Here is a 19,327-nt window from a genome sequence, read left to right as displayed (position 1 = left end):
TGGGCCAGTCAGTGAAATGTATGCTGTGCAGTCCTGTAAATGGAAGTGACAGTAAAATTGTCCGCAGCCTTTCACAGCAGTTTTCGCAGGATTCTGATGTAGCGCTGCACATCATTTCCAGTTCTGACCACCCCCAAACCTGCTCCTTGACCTGGTAAATCGGTTGTCACAGGGTCACTAGCTGTAACGAGGGAGAAAGTTCCCAGAACAAGCAGGTTGTCCCTTCTGCCTCCTTAGGGTCCTCCTCTCTTCTCTGACCACCCCCCCACACCCCCTGCCACACTCCTAATTTGAAACTAACTAAAGAGACAATCAGTGGAATCCCCTTTTACTTACTGCGGTCCACGGACATCCTCCTGTCAGCTTCACCTTTGGACTCATTTGCTGTCTAAATAGAAATTGTCAAAAAGGAATTAAACAAATGTCTACTCACAACATCTGAATCTAACAGGACTAGATTCAGAACTCCAGAGACGTGTTTATTTACAACATAAATATGGTACAAAGAACTGTAGACATCACTTGTGATGTACCAGGGTCATCAGTAGCCTGGGAATTTGGTCTCACTAGCTCCTGTCCTGGGTTTGGGGCAAACGTCATGTTTTTCTCCATGTTGTAATGTGAAATTAACGTTGTACTGTCTGTGTGACCTTAAGCATGACTGCTAAGCTCTCTGGGCCCCGGAAATCTGGAAAGTGGGACTCATAACGCTGACCTTGCAGGTATACTATGTTTAATAGGTAACATTTGTAGAGCACTCACTTCGTGTGTGAATTACCTCTGTTGTTCTCACAGCAACTTAATAAATGAGGTCTTAGTGTTATCACCAGTTTCACATGCTAGGGAAGTTAGGAAACTGCGAAAGATTGCACAATTAGTCAACTGCAGAATTATAATTGTATCCTGAGTCTCAGAGGTTAGAGAAAATATAGGAAAGGTACCTGTCGTGTAGTTGTATCAGTTGTCCATTGCCACAATAACGCTATATAACAACCAACCACAAAATCTCAGTAAACATTAATTTTTGTCCATGAGTTTCTGGGTCAGCTAGGAGTATCTGCTGACCCGGGCTGAGCTCAGCTGACCTCAGTTTGGCTTGTCATGCATTTGCTGAAGGGTCAGCTGAAGGCTGGCTGGTCTGAGATGGGCTCGGCTGGGTCACCCAGCTGGGTTTCACATGATCTCTCATCCTCCAGCAGGCTAGCCCCGTTTTATTCTCATGGCAGAGACGAGGGTCCAAGAGAGAACCAGAACAAGCAAGCCCTCTTGAGAACTGACACAACGGCACCCACTGCAATTTCTTGGCAAAAGAAAGTTGCAAGAACAGTCCTGATTCAGCAGCTGGGGAAATACATTCCACCAGATGATGAGAGGAGCTGTGAAGTCCATTGAAAAGAGCATGGGCGTGAACAATTGGGCCACTAGTGCAATCAATCTATTCACTTCAGCTGTTATTATCTCTAATGTGTCTATATATGTATATCATATATATACACACATAATATAGTACAGAGAAAAAAAGCTAGGAACTTATGAGAGATTCACATCCAATCCTAAAGAATTTTAAGAAGAATTGACCTCCATACATGAGCCAGGTGAAAAAATGTTGACCGAGGCTATTTTCTGCTCTTCCCTTTCTATGAGCAGCATTGGTGAAATGCGGCAGTGGGCCTGCAGCTCACCCCCTTGCCCAGGCCTTCACGCCAGGATACTTGTTTTTTTTTAACATCTTTATTGGAGTCTAATTGCTTTACAAGGGTGTGTTAGTTTCTGCTTTATAACAAAGCGAATCAGTTATGCATATACATATGTTCCCATATCTCTTCCCTCTTGCGTCTCCCTCCCTCCCACCCTCCCTATCCCACCCCTCCAGGCGGTCACAAAGCACTGAGCTGATCTCCCTGTGCTTTGCGGCTGCTTCCCACTAGCTATCTACCTTACCTTTGGTAGTGTATCTATGTCCATGCCTCTCTCTCACTTTGTCCCAGCTTACCCTTCCCCCTCCCCATATCCTCAAGTCCATTCTCTAGTAGGTCTGTGTCTTTATTCCCGGCTTGCCCGGAATAGGTTCTTCATGACCATTTTTTTTTATATGTTCCATATGTATGGGTTAGCATACGGTATTTGTTTTTCTCTTTCTGACTTACTTCACTCTGTATGACAGACTCTAGGTCTATCCACCAGGATACTTTTTAAAGGGAAGCACATCTCTATTTGCACTGGGTTTTCCTCCCACAGGCAAATCAGGGATTTGCAAGCCTGGCTGCTTATTAGAATCACCTGGGATTTGTTTCTTAAATACTCCTGCCTGAGCCCTACCCACAGGCGTTCAGATTGTTTGGGGTTGGAGCCTCAGCGCTGGTTTGTTCAAAAGCTCTGCAGGCCATTTTAGTGAGTAGCCGAGACTGAGGACCCCCCCCCCCCCCCGACTCCAGGGTGGGGTGGGGTGTGTCTGAGAAAGCGGCCCTGAGCCTCTTCTCTCTCCTCCCCTCCACCCCCCCCCCCGCCCCCCGGCAGTGTTCCACCACGTGTGGCCTGGGGGCCTACTGGCGGAGCGTGCAGTGCAGCACCTAAGTGGATTCCGACTGCGCTGCCCTGCAGAGGCCTGACCCTGCTAAGAGGTACCACCTCCGTCCCTGCGCTGGCTGCAAAGTGGGAAACTGGAGCAAGGTAACCGATCAGGCTCAGCAGTGTTGGGGGTGTCGGGGGGCGGGGAGGGACTTATACGAGGTCATTTGCTAAAGCAGGTTTCCTTCCTCCCTTCCTGCCTCCTTTCTGCCCTTTGCTTTGATAAACTGGTGAATGCGTAAATCAGGTGTTACCATAGGCCTGCTTCAAGTTACACAATAGCCTGAGAACAAACAGAGTTTTCAGTAGCCCACAAGTTTGTATCTGCCTGTCTTCCCTTACCAGATAAACTGAGAAAAAAAAAATTTAATTTGTGTAATGAATTGCTTGTCCAGCATGCAACACTATTTCTAAATTGCTTAAGTTTAGCATTATGATTAATAATGATACATTAGCACAAGTGTAATTAAATCATCGTTCAGCAGCTGCTCACAAAGCAAGTATAACATTGAATCTGTCAGACTCAAAATGAAAAGAAAACGGAAACATAAAGATACATTTGGTCTTTAAAAGCATATGTCCTGGGCTTCCCTGGTGGCCCAGTGGTTGAGAGTCCGCCTGCCGATGCAGGGGACACGGGTTCGTGCCCCGGTCCGGGAAGATCCCCCATGCCGCGGAGCGGTTGGGCCCGTGAGCCATGGCCGCTGAGCCTGCGCGTCCGGAGCCTGTGCTCCACAACGGGAGAGGCCACAACAGTGAGAGGCCCGCGTACCGCAAAAAACAAAACAAAACAAAAGTGTATGCCCTATATTTATCTTTCAGAAGTGCATTTTCCTGTCCTTGCTAATCTAGCTGTGGTTACTCATTTTTCTGTGCTGCCTGCATAGTCCCTCGTGAAAGGCTTTATCAGGTTTTAGGATTAGTCAGGCTTGGTTCTTCTGGGCACCAATCAGGCCCGACCTGCCTGTCACCCTGATGGGGCTGAGCCAGCCCCTGGGGGATACAGATGCAGCCAGGTCGTAGAGACATTGGTCAGAGGTGGGGTTAAGAGCTGCTTGGCAGAAGGGGTGCGAGGTATGAGCTGTGCCTACACCTTCTGTTTGTGAAGTGCACCCACCTGTAAGACATCCTGCAGGCTCCTGTCTTCTCTCTGGGGAGCCAGTTTCCCTTGATGGCCTTGACACAGAAGGGAAAAGAGCTACCCAGAAATTTGGGGAGGCTGGCATCCCCTCTAGATGGTTAGCGCCCTCATCTTGTAGAAAGCTCACGTCCCCAGACAAGCAGGGCCATGAGGTGTCCCACTGGATGTCTCTGGTTCTCCTGGCAGACTTATCTGACAGACAGGAGTGTGGAATGTCATTTATCTGCATTAGGCCCCTTTTCCCAAAGAAAGGCTCTGATCTTTGGCAAGAGAGAGAAAGTAGTGCGACTCCCTGAGAAAATCACCACGCATTTCTTTGATGCCTGCCAACCTCCCTTTTTCTGTTTTCATACCGTTTTTCTTTCAGGAACAAATGCTGGTTCTTTTTTCTTTCTCTTCCAACTCATAACAAACTCAAGATCAAAAAAGGACTAAATGTCTGGCTACAAGTTCTCTTCCATATCCAGAAGAATCTCAAGCAACATTTCTATCCCTGACGGTGCCAAATGTTGACCAAGTCCTGAACTTCCACTTTCCCATCACTGGGACTAATCCTCTCCTTGGAAATTACATGGCTCATAGAAAGGAGAGATGTGTGAAATAGCTCACACTTTTAAAAAGTTCCCTCCACTGTAAAATTCTAGGAATTCTAGCTGATATAAAAGCCTGAATGGGAGATCCGGTAGCTCTTCTCTGGGGTCAGACCCCCTAAAGAAAGCCCTGCTCTGCCAGCTCATCCCTTCCGTGTCTGTCTCTGGGTCTCTTCTCTCTCTGGGAGGCTTGTAGATGTATTATTAACCCCTGTAGACTCCTGGTGTTTTGTAGAAGCTGTCTCTGACATATCACCAGGTTCTTCCAGAATGTGGTAACCACTCATCTAAACTCAGACCCTCAAAGTTACTCCATTCCTATCAGTAAGGAAAATATCTCCTCTCTCAGGATAATAGATAAACCTTATGTCAGAGACACTATTTAACTACTGATAGTCAATTGCCCTGACTTCTGTTTTTTCTATCATTGGGGACATTGAATACATGACTTCCATTTTTCCTAGGAATGTTGATTTAAATTTTATCTTAAATTTTTGGTGACTGAATGATACAGCTTTTGGACTACCACGTTATTAACCAGTTCATATGCATGTCTAAAGTCCAAATCATACACTAGGAAACATTTGAAGGCCTCCTTAGTTTCAGTATTCTACCGGGACTCTTAAACTTACTCAGTGGCCAACCTCCAAACCCTAGTGTAGGAAAATAGACCCCCTGGTTTTGCCTTTAACTATCCAGAGGGTTTAGATTCTGCCAGCTTGATGGTTTACCTTTTCACAAATACTTTCTCCGAGGGAAGAATTCTAATTTGATCATGAATCTTTCTGCATTATCCCACTGACCCCTACCCCAGATCCGGAGGCACTTCAATCTTGTAGGACTAAGGGTCTTCTGCAGCCTCCCTTGAACCCGCAGGGATCACACCAGAGGCCCCGGGTTACTCAGCAGCAACTCCCCACTGCTGGCTGAATTGTAGCTGTTTAACGGGCTTCTGTTCCGAGCACCACTCATCTCCATGATGGAGCCCTGGTGCAACTGCTGTGGACATTTTCTCATACATGTGGCAGTACAATGAGCCTGTACATTCAGATCTTTACCTTTAAAAAGTCTAGAAGTTTTTTTTTTTTTTGGAATGGCTTCTTCTTCATGCATTGATCTGTCTGAAACAAATTCCAGGGCATAGTCCTCACGTTTGTCCCCGAGGTGTACCTGAGAAAACGCAGTTCTGCAGAATTGAATCCTGGAAGCAGCACTGGGCCTGGGATCAGACACGTCTGGGTTGGCAGCTCCACTTTGTCACCGGCATAGAACGCTGGTCCTTTCTTCCAACCTCTTAGGAGCTTCAGTTTTCTAAAGAAATGAAGGGGATCCTACGGCGTCTACTAATCTCATAAAGTTGTACAGATCAAAAGAGTGTGTGTGCAACAACTTTGTAAATGGTAGAAGACTGTTCAGATGAAGCCTTGGGCAAACTTTGAGCTCTGGGTAAAGGTTAGGAGTAGTTCTCAGGCGTTTGCTAACTTCTGGCTTCCTGGACTTGGGGCAGGGGTGTTGTGGAAAGGTGGCAGTGGAGTAAGTCCTGTCCGTCCATCAGGTCTCCACTCCCCGGGACTAAGCAGACAAGGTGAACCATGAGCTTTGGAGGACTTGACCTACCTTGCATCCTGGCACTCGCCAAATATCACCACCCGACACCGCACAAGAATTGTAGGTAAACAGTTTTATTTTTATCCAATAAACGACCTTCTTTATAATTCCCACTGAGGAAATGAAGGCTTGGAGAGTTTAAGTCACTAACACATGATCAGCTAGTACTAATACTCTCAGTTCTGAGAAACCGTCAGCTGGGGGACGGGTCATCAATTTAATGACAGCCTTTCAGAAAGAAAGGAAACACTACACAGTAAATATTTACATCAGTTGTAAGACACATGCCAATTACAGAACATTAAAATTTGCATAAGAAAAGAAGTGATTCTTGTGCTGGAAGAAATGCTGTAAGTGACAAAGATGAACTTGAAAAACCTTCACCTGGGTTTGACACCAAAGCTATGCATCCTCACAGCCCCACACACTTCCTGATTGAACATTTTGCCTGTACCTCCTGCAGTTTTGTAAACTTTATTATCTTTCTTAGAATGATAATAACTTTTTGTAGTTAAGTCTGACAGATCTTGATTATTTCTGAAATGAATCAAAGATTTTTACATTTCCTTGGAATGCCCTGTCTTCCCACCTAGGTAGTGTTACAATTTTATTTTAGCAGTAGCTGACCTTATTACCTGTAGCTTGTTTTTGGAAAATAAAAGTGACAGCCTTTTCTTATGGCCTTGAGTTTCATAATATTCAGTGCTACATTTTTTTTAGATCTGAACTTTTACAAATGAATAAAATAGAGAAAGAGCCCCGTCTTGCTAGATACAGTCCCTGACTCTCATACATAACGTGTTCCCAGAAACATACATCAAAGCCCGATGTGCAAAAGTCAAAACAGAACTGCACGTTATAGGGGAGCTTTTGTGCCCAGAAAGCAAAAACTGACCAGCTGGAAGGTGAATAATACACTCAAAATCACTGCATTTATTTTCTCTTGATATACTTTGTTGTACATCTAAACTGTTACCCACTCTTGGAAGCCCCAAGTGTTTTAGATGAAGGAATCCACAAGTAGAGAAAAGAACAGCAATCAAATGGAAACCTTTAGGACCACAGAAAGCATGAAGTCAAGACGACTCTAGCTGAGGACTGATGTCCAGACCGTGAGGCTCTATCATGGCCCCTGCCCAGCTCTCTTTGTCCACCCCTTCCCGCTGCTCTAGCATTCTGATGGACATGTTCCTGAACAAGCCTTATTGCTTCATGGCACTGCGCCCGTATATGCCATTACCCCCACTTTGAATGTCCCCCGCGCTATTTTGCCTGCTGAGTGAGCATCTACTCATCTTACATGATTCAGCTCAAGCTTTGGCTCCTCCATTCAAGCCCTGCCTGGCTTCTTCAGGTGAAGTTGACCGCCTCCTCCTTTGTTCCCTCACTAGATCATGAACGACTTTTGACATATAATCTTTACGACTTCTACTCATTACATGACTTCTTCCTTCTGCTATATTGGGATACAGGAGCTGGAATATAGTTAAGTGCCCAATAACAGGGAGGAAGTGAAGTGGGTGGGGGGAAGACGGACAGATGAATTTGGGTGCTGTTCAACACAGAATTTTTGGAATGAATTATTTGATCTTAAGGGTCTTATGAATCTGTTTAACATAAGGAAAGGAACAGAAAAGACTTATTTCCATATCCTGGTTTAGTACTTGGAGAGCAAGAAAGTATTCTGAAATCAAAGCAGAATGTAAGTCCAGTGATCCCAGACACATATCACTCTAGAATGCTGGGAGAATTTAACCATCCAGCTTATCCTGCTTTTAATACCGATGGAGAAACAGAGGCTTAGACAGGTAAAGTCACGTAGCCACTTGGTGTCAGGGTCGTACTTGAATGCAATCTGCTGACCTCCCAATCCCACGTTGGTTAACTTTATTATACTCATCTGAACACTTGGTAGCAGTCTAACGTGGAAAGTGTGTCAGGATGACTCCATAAATCAGAATCAACACAAGGAAGAAATGGTTGTGATTTCATTTTCTCTCTGCCAGGGGCTCCTGTAAGCTGAGAGGAATTTTCTTTCTAACTCAGTCTGGTTCGCTGATCACATCAGTTAAACAAACTGGTGTGAGAAGCAGAAAATGGTTAGGCCTGTTTGGACACAACTAGGCATTAGCCAGTCTTTCCATTCTCCTCAGTCTGGCTCCTGTCCTCAGTCTGGTCCACAGACTCCAGGTTAGGAAAACTTGAATACAAATAGCCCTCCTTTAGGGCAATAAGAAAATGAATATGATAATTGGCATTCAGCAAACAAAGGCAAAACAGTTATATCCTGCCACTTCACTCCTGCTAACCGAATCAGAGGCCCTTCTGAAAATGAAACAGAAGAGTCACAGATTTAGTATCTTCCCTTATTATTTACTTCACCATATTAATAAACTTTATTTCCCACTGAATGTGAATGTACTCTTTGACAAAAAGGTAATGCAAATTTCAAAAATCTAGGAATAACAGATAGTAGCAACAAATGAAAAATAAGAAAACAAAACCCCATTGTACACTTATGTCTTAGAAAATTCCTCTTCCTAATAAAGAGCCCTCTTGTTTTAACCATGGATTATTTCCTGGAAATCTGTTTGTCAGACAAATGGCTGCTTTGTGTGGAAATTATTAGCATGCTTCTGCATTTGTTCTGTGGCTGATTTTATTTTATTTTATTTTTTAACATCTTTATTGGAGTATAATTGCTTTACAATGGTGTGTTAGTTTCTGCCTTATAACAAAATGAATCAACTATACATATACATATATCCCCATATTTCCTCCCTCTTGCATCTCCCTCCCACCCTCCCTATCCCACCCCTCTAGGTGGCCACAAAGCACCAAGATGATCTCCCTGTGCAGTGCGGCTGCTTCCCACTAGCTATTTTACATTTGGTAGTGTATATAACTCCATGCCACTCTCTCACTTCGTCCCAGCTTACCCTTCCCCCTCCCCATGTCCTCAAGTCCATTCTCTACGTCTGCGTCTTTATTCCTGTCCTGCCCCTAGGTTCTTCAGAACGCTTTTTTTTTTTTCTAGGTACCATATATATGTATGAGCATACGGTATTTGTTTTTCTCTTTCTGACTTAACTTCACTCTGTATGACAGACTCTAGGTCCATACACCTCACTACAAATAACTCAATTTCGTTTCTTTTTATGGCTGAGTAATATTCCATTGTATATATGTCCACATCTTCTTTATCCATTCATCTGCCGATGGACAGTTAGGTTGCTCCCATGTCCTGGCTATTGTAAATAGAGCTGCAATGAACATTGTGGTACATGACTCTTTTTGAATTATGGTTTTCTCAGGGTATATGCCCAGTAGTGGGATTGCTGGGTCATATGGTAGTTCTAGTTTTAGTTTTTTAAAGAACCTCCATAGTATTCTCCGTAGTGGCTGTATCAATTTACATTCCCACCAGCAGTGCAAGAGGGTTCCCTTTTCTCCACACCCTCTCCAGCATTTATTGTTTGTAGCTTTTTTGATGATGGCCATTCTGACTGGTGTGAGGTGATACCTCATTGTAATTTTGATTTGAATTTTTCTAATGATTAGTGATGTTGAGCATTCTTTCATGTGTTTGTTGGCAATCTGTATATCTTCTTTGGAGAAATGTCTATTTTGGTCTTCTGCCCATTTTTGGATTGGGTTGTTTGTTTTTTTGATATTGGGTTGCATGAGCTGCTTGTAAGTTTTGGAGGTTAATCCTTTGTCAGTTGCTTCACTTGCAAATATTTTCTCCCTTTCTGAGGGTTGTCTTTTGGTCTTGTTTATGGTTTCCTTTGCTGTGCAAAAGCTTTTAAGTTTCATTAGATCCCATTTGTTTATTTTTGTTTTTATATCCATTTCTTTTTTTCTTTTTTTTTTTTTTTTGGCTGTACCCGGGCCTCTCACTGTTGTGGCCTCTCCCGTTGAGGAGCACAGGCTCCGGACGTGCAGGTTCAGCAGCTGTGGCTCACGGGCCCAGCCGCTCCGTGGCATGTGGAATCTTCCCGGACCGGGGCACAAACCCGTGTCCCCTGCATCGGCAGGCAGACTCTCAACCACTGCGCCACCAGGGAAGCCCTATATCCATTTCTTTAGGAGGTGGTTCAAAAAGGATTTTGCTCTGATTTATGTCATAGAGCATTCTGCCTATGTTTTGCTCTAAGAGTTTTATAGTGTCTCGCCTTACATTTAAGTCTTTAATCCATTTGGAGTTTATTTTTGTGTATGGTGTTAGGGAGTGTTCTAATTTCATTCTTTTACATGTAGCTGTCCAGTTTTCCCAGCACCACTTACTGAAGAGGCTGTCTTTTCTCCATTGTATATTCTTGCCTCCTTTATCAAAAATAAGGTAAACATATGTGTGTGGGTTTATCTCTGGGCTTTCTATCCTGTTCCATTGATCTATATTTCTGTTTTTGTGCCAGTACCATACTGTCTTGATTACTGTAGCTTTGTAGTATAGTGTGAAGTCAGGGAGCCTGATTCCTCCAGCTACGTTTTTCTTTCTCAAGATTGCTTTGGCTATTCGGGGTCTTTGTGTTTCCACACAAGTTGTGAAATTTTTTGCTCTAGTTCTGTGAAAAATGCCATTGGTCATATGATAGGGATTGCATTGACTCTGTAGATTCCTTTGGGTAGTATAGACATTTCACAATGTTGATTCTTCCAATCCAAGAACATGGTATATCTCTCCATCTATTTGTATCATCTTTAATTTCTTTCATGAGTGTCTTATAGTTTTCTGCATACAGGTCTTTTTTCTCCTTAGGTAGGTTTTCTCCTAGGTATTTTATTCTTTTTGTTGCAATGGTAAATGAGAGTGTTTCCTTAATTTCTCTTTCAGATTTTTCATCATTAGTGTATAGGAATGCAAGAGGTTTCTGTGCATTAATTTTGTATCCTGCAACTTTACCAAATTCAATGATCAACCCTAGTAGTTTTCTGATAGCATTTTGAGGATTCCCTATGTATAGTATCATGTCATCTGCAAACAGTGACAGCTTTACTTCTTCTTTTCCGATTTGGATTCCATTTATTTCTTTTTTTTCTCTGATTGCTGTGGCTAAAACTTCCAAAACTATGTTGAATAATAATGGTGAGAGTGGACAACCTTGTCTTGTTCCTGATCTTAGTGGAAATGGTTTCCATTTTTCATCATTGAGAGTGATGTTGGCTGTGGTTTTGTCATATATGGCCTTTATTACATTGAGGTAAGTTCCCTCTATGCCTACTTTCAGGAGGGTTTTTTTAAACATAAATGGGTATTGAATTTTGTCAAAAGCTTTTTCTGCATCTATGAGGTGATCATATGGTTTTTCTCCAATTTGTTAATATGGTTTATCACATTGATTGATTTGCATATATTGAAGAATCCTTGCATTCCTGGAATAAACCCTACTTGATCATGGTGTATGATCCTTTTAATGTGCTGTTGGATTCTGTTTGCTAGTATTTTGTTGAGGATTTTTGCATCTATGTTCATCAGTGATATTGGCCTGTAGTTTTCTTTCTTTGTGACATCTTTGTCTGCTTTTGGTATCAGGGTGATGGTGGCCTCGTAGATTGTGTTTGGGAGTGTTCCTCCCTCTGCCATATTTTGGAAGAGTTTGAGAAGGATAAGTGTTATCTCTTCTCTAAATGTTTGATAGAATTCACCTGGCAAGCCATCTGGTCCTGGGCTTTTGTTTGTTGGAAGACTTTTATTCACATTTTCAATTTCAGTGCTTTTGATTGGTCTGTTTATATTTTCTCTTTCTTCCTGGCTCAGTCTTGGAAGGTTGTGCTTTTCTAAGAATTTGTCCATTTCTTCCAGGTTGTCCATTTTATTGGCATATAGTTGCTTGTAGTAATCTCTCATGATCCTTTGTATTTCTGCAGTGTCAGTTGTTACTTCTCCTTTTTCATTTGTAATTCTATTGATTTGAGTCTTCTCTCTCTTTTTCTTGATGAGTCTGGGTAATGGTTTATCAATTTTGTTTATCTTCTCAAAGAACCAGCTTTTAGTTTTGTTGATCTTTGCTATTGTTTCCTTCATTTATTTCTGATCTGATCTTCATGATTTCTTTCCTTTTGCGAACTTTGGGGTTTTTTTTTGTTCTTTCTCTAATTGCTCTAGGTGTAAGGTTAGGGTGTTCATTTGAGATGTTTCTTGTACCTTGAGGTAGAATTGTATTGCTATAAACTTCCCTCTTAGAACTGGTTTTGCTGCATCCCATAGGTTTTGGGTCATCGTGTTTTCATTGTCATTTGTTTCTAGGTATTTTTTGATTTCCTCTTTGGTTTCTTCAGTGATCTCTTGGTTATTAAGTTGTATATTGTTTAGCCTCCATGTTTTTGTATTTTTACAGGTTGTTTCCTGTAATTGATGTCTAGTCTCATAGTGTTGTGGTCAGAAAAGATACTTGATATGATTTCAATTTTCTTAAATTTACCAAGGCTTTATTTGTGACCCAAGGTATGATCTATACTGGAGAATGTTCCATGAGCACTTGAGAAGAAGGTGTATTCTGTTGTTTTTGGATGGAATATCCTATAAATATCAATTAAGTCCATCTTGTTTAATGTATCATTTAAAGCTTGTGTTTCCTTATTTATTTTCATTTTGGATGATCTGTCCATTGGTGAAAGTGGGGTGTTAAAGTCCCCAGTATGATTGTGTTGCTGTCGATTTCCTCTTTTATGGCTCTTAGCATTTGCATTATGTATTGAGGTGCTCCTATGTTGGGTGCATAAACATTTACAATTATTATATCTTCTTCTTGGATCGATCCCTTGATCATTATGTAGTGTCCTTCTTTGTCTCTTGTAATAGTCTTTATTTTAAAGTCTATTTTGTCTGATATGACAATTGCTACTCCACCTTTCTTTTGATTTCCATTTGCATGGAATATCTTTTTCCATCCCCTCACTTTCAGTCTCTGTGTGTCCCTAGATCTGAAGTGGGTCTCTTGTAGACAGCATATGTATGTGTCTTGTTTTTGTATCCATTCAGCCAATCCATGCCTTTTGGTTGGAGCATTTAATCCATTTACATTTAAGGTAATTTTCGATATGTATGTTCCTATTACCGTTTTCTTAATTGTTTTGGGTTTGTTATTGTAGTTCTGTTCCTTCTCTTGTGTTTCCTGCCTAGAGAAGTTCTTTTAGCATTTGTTGTAAAGCTCGTTTGGTGGTGCTGAATTCTCTTAACTTTTGCTTGTCTGTAAAGGTTTTAATTTCTCCATCAAATCTGAATGAGATCCTTGCTGGGTAGAGTAATCTTGGTTGTAGGTTTTTCCCTTCCATCACTTTCAGTATGTCCTGCCACTCTCTTCTTGCTTGCAGAGTTTCTGCTGAAAGATCAGTTGTTAGCTTATAGGAATTCCCTTGTATGTTGTTTGTTGTTTTTCCCTTGCTGCTTTAAATATTTTTTCTTTGTATTTAATTTTTGATAGTTTGATTAATATGTGAATTGGCGTGTTTCTCCTTGGATTTATCCTGTATGGGACTCTCTGCGCTTGACTGACTATTTCCTTTCCCATATTAGGGAAGTTTTCAACCCTAATCGCTTCAGATATATTCTCAGTCCCTTTCTTTTTCTCTTCATCTTCTGGGACCCCTATAATTCGAATGTTGGTGCATTTAATGCTGTCCCAGATGTCTGTGAGATTGTCCTCAATTCTTTTCATTCTTTTTTCTTTATTCTGCTCTGCAGTAGTTATTTCCACTATTTTATCTTCTAAGTCACTTATCTGTTCTTCTGCCTCAGTTATTCTGCTATTGATCCCTTCTAGAGAATTTTTAGTTTCATTTATTGTGTTGTTCATCATTGTTTGTTTGCTCTTTAGTTCTTCTAGGTCCTTGTTAAATGTTTCTTGTATTTTCTCCATTCTATTTCCAATTTTAGGATCATCTTTACTCTCCCTATTCTGAATTCTTTTTCAGGTATACTGCCTCTTTCCTCTTCATTTGTTTGGTCTGGTGAGTTTTTACGTTGCTCCTTTATCTGCTGTGTGTTTCTCTGTTTTTTCATTTTGCTTAACTTACTGTGTTTAGGGTCTCCTTTTCACATTCTGCAGGTTCGTACTTCCCATTGTTTTTGGTGTCTTACCCCAGTGGTTAAGGTTGGTTCAGTGGGTTGTGTAGGCTTCCTGGTGGAGAGGATTAGTGCCTGTGTTCTGGTGGATGAGTCTGGATCTTGTCTTTCTGTTGGGCAGCACCGCATCTTGTGGTGTGTTTTGGGATGTCTTTAACTGAGTATGATTTTAGGCAGCCTCTCTGCTAATGGATGGGGTTGTGTTCCTTTCTTGCTGGTTGTTTGGCATAGGGTGTCCAGCACTGTAGTTTGCTTGTTGTTGAGTAGAGCTGGGTCTTAGCGTTGAGGTGGAGATCTCTGGGAGAGCTTTCGCCATTTGATATTACGTGGAGCCAGGAGCTCTGGTGGACCAATGTCCTGAACTCGGCTCTCCCACTTCAGAGGCACAGGCCTGACCCCCAGTCGGAGCACCAAGACCCTGTCATCCACATGGTAGATCCGCAGTTGATCATAAAATGATATAACTCAGGAACAGCCAGATGAAAGGGATGCATAGGGCAAGGCACGGGGAATGGGAGCAGAGTTCCCATGCCTTCTTCAGGCACACCACTCTCCCAGCACCTCCATGTGTTCACCAACCCAGAAGCTCCTGTTCTGTGACTGATTTTAAATTGGCAGTTACTTTTTTCTCTGTGTACTTACAGCATGGCAGGCAAATGAAGTTTTGAATTTGCTTTTGCGGGGGCTGTCTGGCAAGTGTTCTTATTTCTGAGAAGCTAAACACACTTGATTTATGGTAGCATTAGAGCATAAATCTGCCCCCTTGTCATATGGGCCCACATCTTCTATGTTACAGCCCAAGGTTTGATGTCAGGTGACTTGTGCAATCTGCCTGGTGGCAGAAGGATGGGGATCAGTATTTTGGGATATACCTCTACTGAAAGGTTTTGAGGAATTTTCTTTCACCATCCACAACCCTACAATTATGATTATGCCACCATAACCAGAAAGCACGATATTTTACCATGTAGAGAGAGGGCCAGATGAAAATATACCTTACAGCAATGCGCACACCTTGGTGGTGGTGAATTTTCTCAGCCAAGACTGTAATGAGATCATCAGTGGAAGGATTGAGAGGCTGAAGAAGGATGCTCTTTATAGTGACCACAGATCTCTTTAGTCCACTGGGAGCCCCCAGTTGCTCTTTTCTCAGAATTCATATATTCATTCAGCAAGCTGTGGGGAACATCTATGCTACACATGGCCCCATGCTAGATGCTCAAGACACAATGGTGACCAGGGCAGACAGGCCTCCAACTTCAGGGCAGAGATAGTTTAATAGAAAGGATGGACAGAATAAATAAAAGTTGTTTCACATTTCAAGTTCTTTTAATGGAAACAAGGAAGGATCTGAGATAAATAACAAGAGGGATAGGTATCCTTTGGAGAAGGTATTCAAGGAAGGCCTCGCAGAGAAGGTGACATTTATGCTAAGTTAAAGGAGGGGCAGTAGCAAGTAATGCGAAGGGTGGAGGAAGGAATATTTGGGACACAAGGACCACAGGACATATTGTTAATCCACGGAGAATCTGGGGGAGAGGGGCTGAGGAGCACAGAGATCAGGCTCCATGCCACCTACTTCGGGTCCCCACCTGAGTGTGGGCAGTGACAAGACAGGCCAGGACTGTCCTTGAGAGACTAGGATGCACAGGCAAGACGAGCTGAAGGGAAACTGATGGCACTAGCATTCTACACAGACTGTAGACAGACCAAGTCTTGGAAGCTCAAGTTACGATTAAGTAAAATCTAACTAGGTGGGGGATGGAGAAGCTTCCAGAATCCAAGAGGTCAGAGAGTGAACCAAAGAAGTCCTCCAGAATAGGCCACGTAAACTCTGGTTTTAGATGACCCAGGCTCAGCCGTGTTTATCATGATCTTAAGGAAATCAGCAGCCTGCGAGTGAACAGTGCCCTTTACTGAGAGCAGGGTGCAGGGGCCGCTGCGCAAGGTACGGGCACAGGGTAGGGGGCGTGAGGGCGGCCTCTGTAAGGGCTTGCTGCAGGCACGCGCTGAGAAAACCCTCGGTGATGGAGGCTATAGAAGGAAGGGTGGTGGGCGATGGTGCTGTAGGGGGAAACCTGGCAGTAGGGGCAAGGACAGGGTTGGCCCACTCCCTGAATCAAACCACTGAGCAGTTATTCAGTTTATTTTCCTTATAGAGGCCCTTCCCTTGAAACAAGGTAACCCAACCTGCATTCACACTCAGGGAGAAAATGGGTTTTCGGTAGGATTTTGAGGGACGGTTGGCTGTGGCTTTGCAGAGGGCTCCCCCAACAGCGGTTCCATTTGCCTCAAATGAACACAGGCACCTTAGGGAACATCCACCCACTGAGTGGATGCTGTGCCAGCCTCACCCCAAGCCCACCCCTGCGGCTGTAATCTTCACAACAGCCCCATAGGTAACGGTTACTATCCCAGTTTACAGATATGACAGCTGAGGCTCAGAATGTTTCTGCAGCTCGCCCAAGGGCTCACTATGAGTGAGTGACAGAACTGGACTTTTCACCCGGTTTTCACCCTTCCACACCTGCATTTTCTGACATTGGGAGGCCCCTCTTGGGGAGCTGCTCAAGTGACTCCCTTTCTGAGGGAAGACAGTTTACTAACCCCTCTTCATGACTGGAAGCCTGGAACTTCGTGATGCTTTGTGAAACCCCTGGGAATCCGGGCGTGGACGGTCTGATGCCAAGGACTCAGGTGTCCCCTTTTCTCTTGCTCTCCATACAGTGCTCCAGAAACTGCAGCGGGGGCTTCCAGATCCGGGAGATTCAGTGTGTGGACCGGGACCAACGCAGCCTGAGGCCATTTCACTGCCAGTTCCTGGCTGGCCCTCCTCCTCCACTGAGCATGAGCTGTAACCTGGAGCCCTGCGAGGAGTGGCAGGTGGAGCCTTGGAGCCAGGTATGGTGCCTAGTACACCATCCGGACAACCTGGCAACCATGAATCTCTGTGTTACCTTGTGAGTCTAGATGTCGGGGAAGACCACACGTATATCAATCCAGCGCCAGGCCTCCACTCAGCCACCTTCCACTGGGTGTGTTACTGAACCAAACTTGGCTCACTTGTCCATACACAGTAAAGCCGATCTACTGACACCAGGTGGTGGTGAAGGAAAGTGCAGCGTTTATTGCTGGCGCCAAGCAAGGAGTCCAGGGCACCTAGTGCTCAAAAGACCTGAACTCCTCGAAGGCTTTCAGGGAAACGTTTTTAAAGACAGGGTGAGGGAGGGGGGTTGTGATCAGCTTGTGGGCATTCTTCCAATTGGTTGGTGGTGCGGTAATGGGGAGTCAACAACATCAGCATCACGAACCTTCTGGTTCCAACCCGTCTGAGGTCTACGTGCTTGTGGGCACCATACAGTTAACTTCTTCCACCTGGTGGGTGTTTCAGTCTCTGCAAAACATCTCAAAAGATGTGGCTCAGAATATTATCTATAGTCCTTGAGGAGGAACTAAAGGTCCTTGGCTTTGTTTAATAGCTAAACTAATATTATTTTGTCTTGCTTGACTGTTTTCCTTTCTGAGTTTTCTCACCTCGCTGATTAAATTTACTCTTTGGAGATCGGGGAAGGCCTAGGAGGCTAAAGTGTTTCTATAGACAAGAGGCAGGTGGAGAACATGATGGGGTGAGGGGGCGAGGCTGTTCTGGGAAAGCCCCATAGGGTCCTGCTCAGTGACAGGTGGGGAGGCTGGGCAGGTCCAGCAACTTGAAGGCTATGTTGTGTGCTTTAAACTGTGACTGCTCAATGGTTTATTACAACCTAGTCTCAATGGATATACTGGGGAATCGGGGTCCCTCTGGGGAGATGTATGTGTACCACTGTGGTGAGAGGCATTTAGGACAGAGCATCACCACATGCCCCTCTTAGGCTTCTGCAGTGGGGCTGGGGGCAATGGTCAGATCCTTTCCACACACAGTATTTAATTTCAGAGTTCCACCTCTCAGTTAAATGCCCAGATCCTCACTTACACAAATAAAAAGAGGTGTGTGTGTGTGTGTGTGTGTGTGTGTGTGTGTCTCCATCCTGTTTTGTGAGGGCTGAGGCTCTGCTGCGTCTTTGTCCTACTTCAGTACATGGAAACAAATTACTCTTCCTTGGTGAGATATAATGATTTCATTTGCCAATTGGCCTCAGTAGCTTAAAAAAAAAAAAGAATACTCCCAGCTGTACCCATGTATGGTGGAAAGAAGAGGGAAAGAAAGAATGCAGCACGTTTTGAGTGTGTCCATACACTGGACACTTTACCTACAATACTTGTTTTAATTATCACAACAACCTAGATGGTAGGCCTTATTAATTCCACTTTATAGGTGAAGAAATTGAGACTCAGAGGTTAAGAAGCGTACATGAGGTTACACAACTAGAAAATAAATGGTGGAGTATTAAATTCAAGCTTAAGGCTGACTCTGATGCCTGTACTCTTTCTACTGTAGAATTTAGTCCAGTGGACATGGAGCAAAGAGCGAACTGAGGAGAAAGAGTGAGTCAATAAGTATTTGGGGGGAAACTTACCACATGCCAAGGAAGGGAAGATAAAGAACCACAAGTGTAGGATACAGAATTAGTGTTCAACCCTGGAAGACTGAGCCCCCTCAAGCTTCTTACTGTCTGCTGGGTCAAGCAGCCATGTTGATTCCTGAGGCCCTGGTTCAATACCTGGTGTTTTCTGGGGCAAAAACCACCACTGTCCCCTCTTCTGCTTCCTTCCCTGTCCAGCTCTGGAGGACATAAAGTACCTGCTACTCCCATGCTTTGAACTTAGGCCTCCATGTTTGCTGGGCCTGGTGACAGCTTCCAGAATCCTGGCATTTGCAGAGGCGCTTAGATTGCCTTGTCAGAGAAATTGCATTTGCAAGTTATCCAAGATGAGCAATCATATATGCTCTCTGGTTGTGAAAAAGATGTATTCTATATGCTTCCTCAGTAGCTTCTGGGAGCCCAATCATGAGCCTGTTTCCTGAAGGCCTTCCAACGTCCTCCTTTCTAAATTGCTCTGTTCTGAGCAAACCACAGAGTTGGAAGACTTCCCTCTGAAGGAGCAGTAAAGGCAGAAAATGCTGAAGTTGGTTGAACATTTCCCTGGGAATGTTGAGGGACTATTAGGGACTGGGCACCTTTAGGTGCTTTCCCTGAGCCATCATGATGATGCTCTGTCTGTACATACTATCTAACAGATGCCTTCTTGGGAATGTTCTGGGGCCTTGCAGTGAATGTCAGCCAGCCCAGACTACTTGCAATGGAAGATGCATTTCAACTGTAGAGATGTCTCCACTGGTTCTCAAACTTTAGAAAACTTTAGCATGTTTCAGCATCACCTGGAGGGTTTGTCAGCACACAGATGTCTGGACCT

General features: G+C 43.6%; 1 protein-coding gene across 1 annotated transcript in view; it reads left to right on the top strand.

Annotated features, from left to right (window-relative positions):
* ADAMTS12 (ADAM metallopeptidase with thrombospondin type 1 motif 12) overlaps positions 1–19,327 on the top strand; it is a 387,137-nt gene that overhangs the window by 323,902 nt on the left and 43,908 nt on the right. Inside the window, exon 20 of the mRNA XM_060146935.1 lies at positions 16,703–16,876. Coding sequence (XP_060002918.1) covers positions 16,703–16,876 — 174 coding nt within the window. The remainder of the gene's footprint in view (positions 1–16,702; positions 16,877–19,327) is intronic.

The sequence above is a fragment of the Lagenorhynchus albirostris genome, chromosome 3 (assembly GCF_949774975.1).
Source record: "Lagenorhynchus albirostris chromosome 3, mLagAlb1.1, whole genome shotgun sequence".
In the NCBI taxonomy this organism is placed as follows: Eukaryota; Metazoa; Chordata; class Mammalia; order Artiodactyla; family Delphinidae; genus Lagenorhynchus; species Lagenorhynchus albirostris.
Note: the sequence above shows the minus strand (reverse complement) of the source record. Positions and strands in the feature narration are given on the sequence as shown.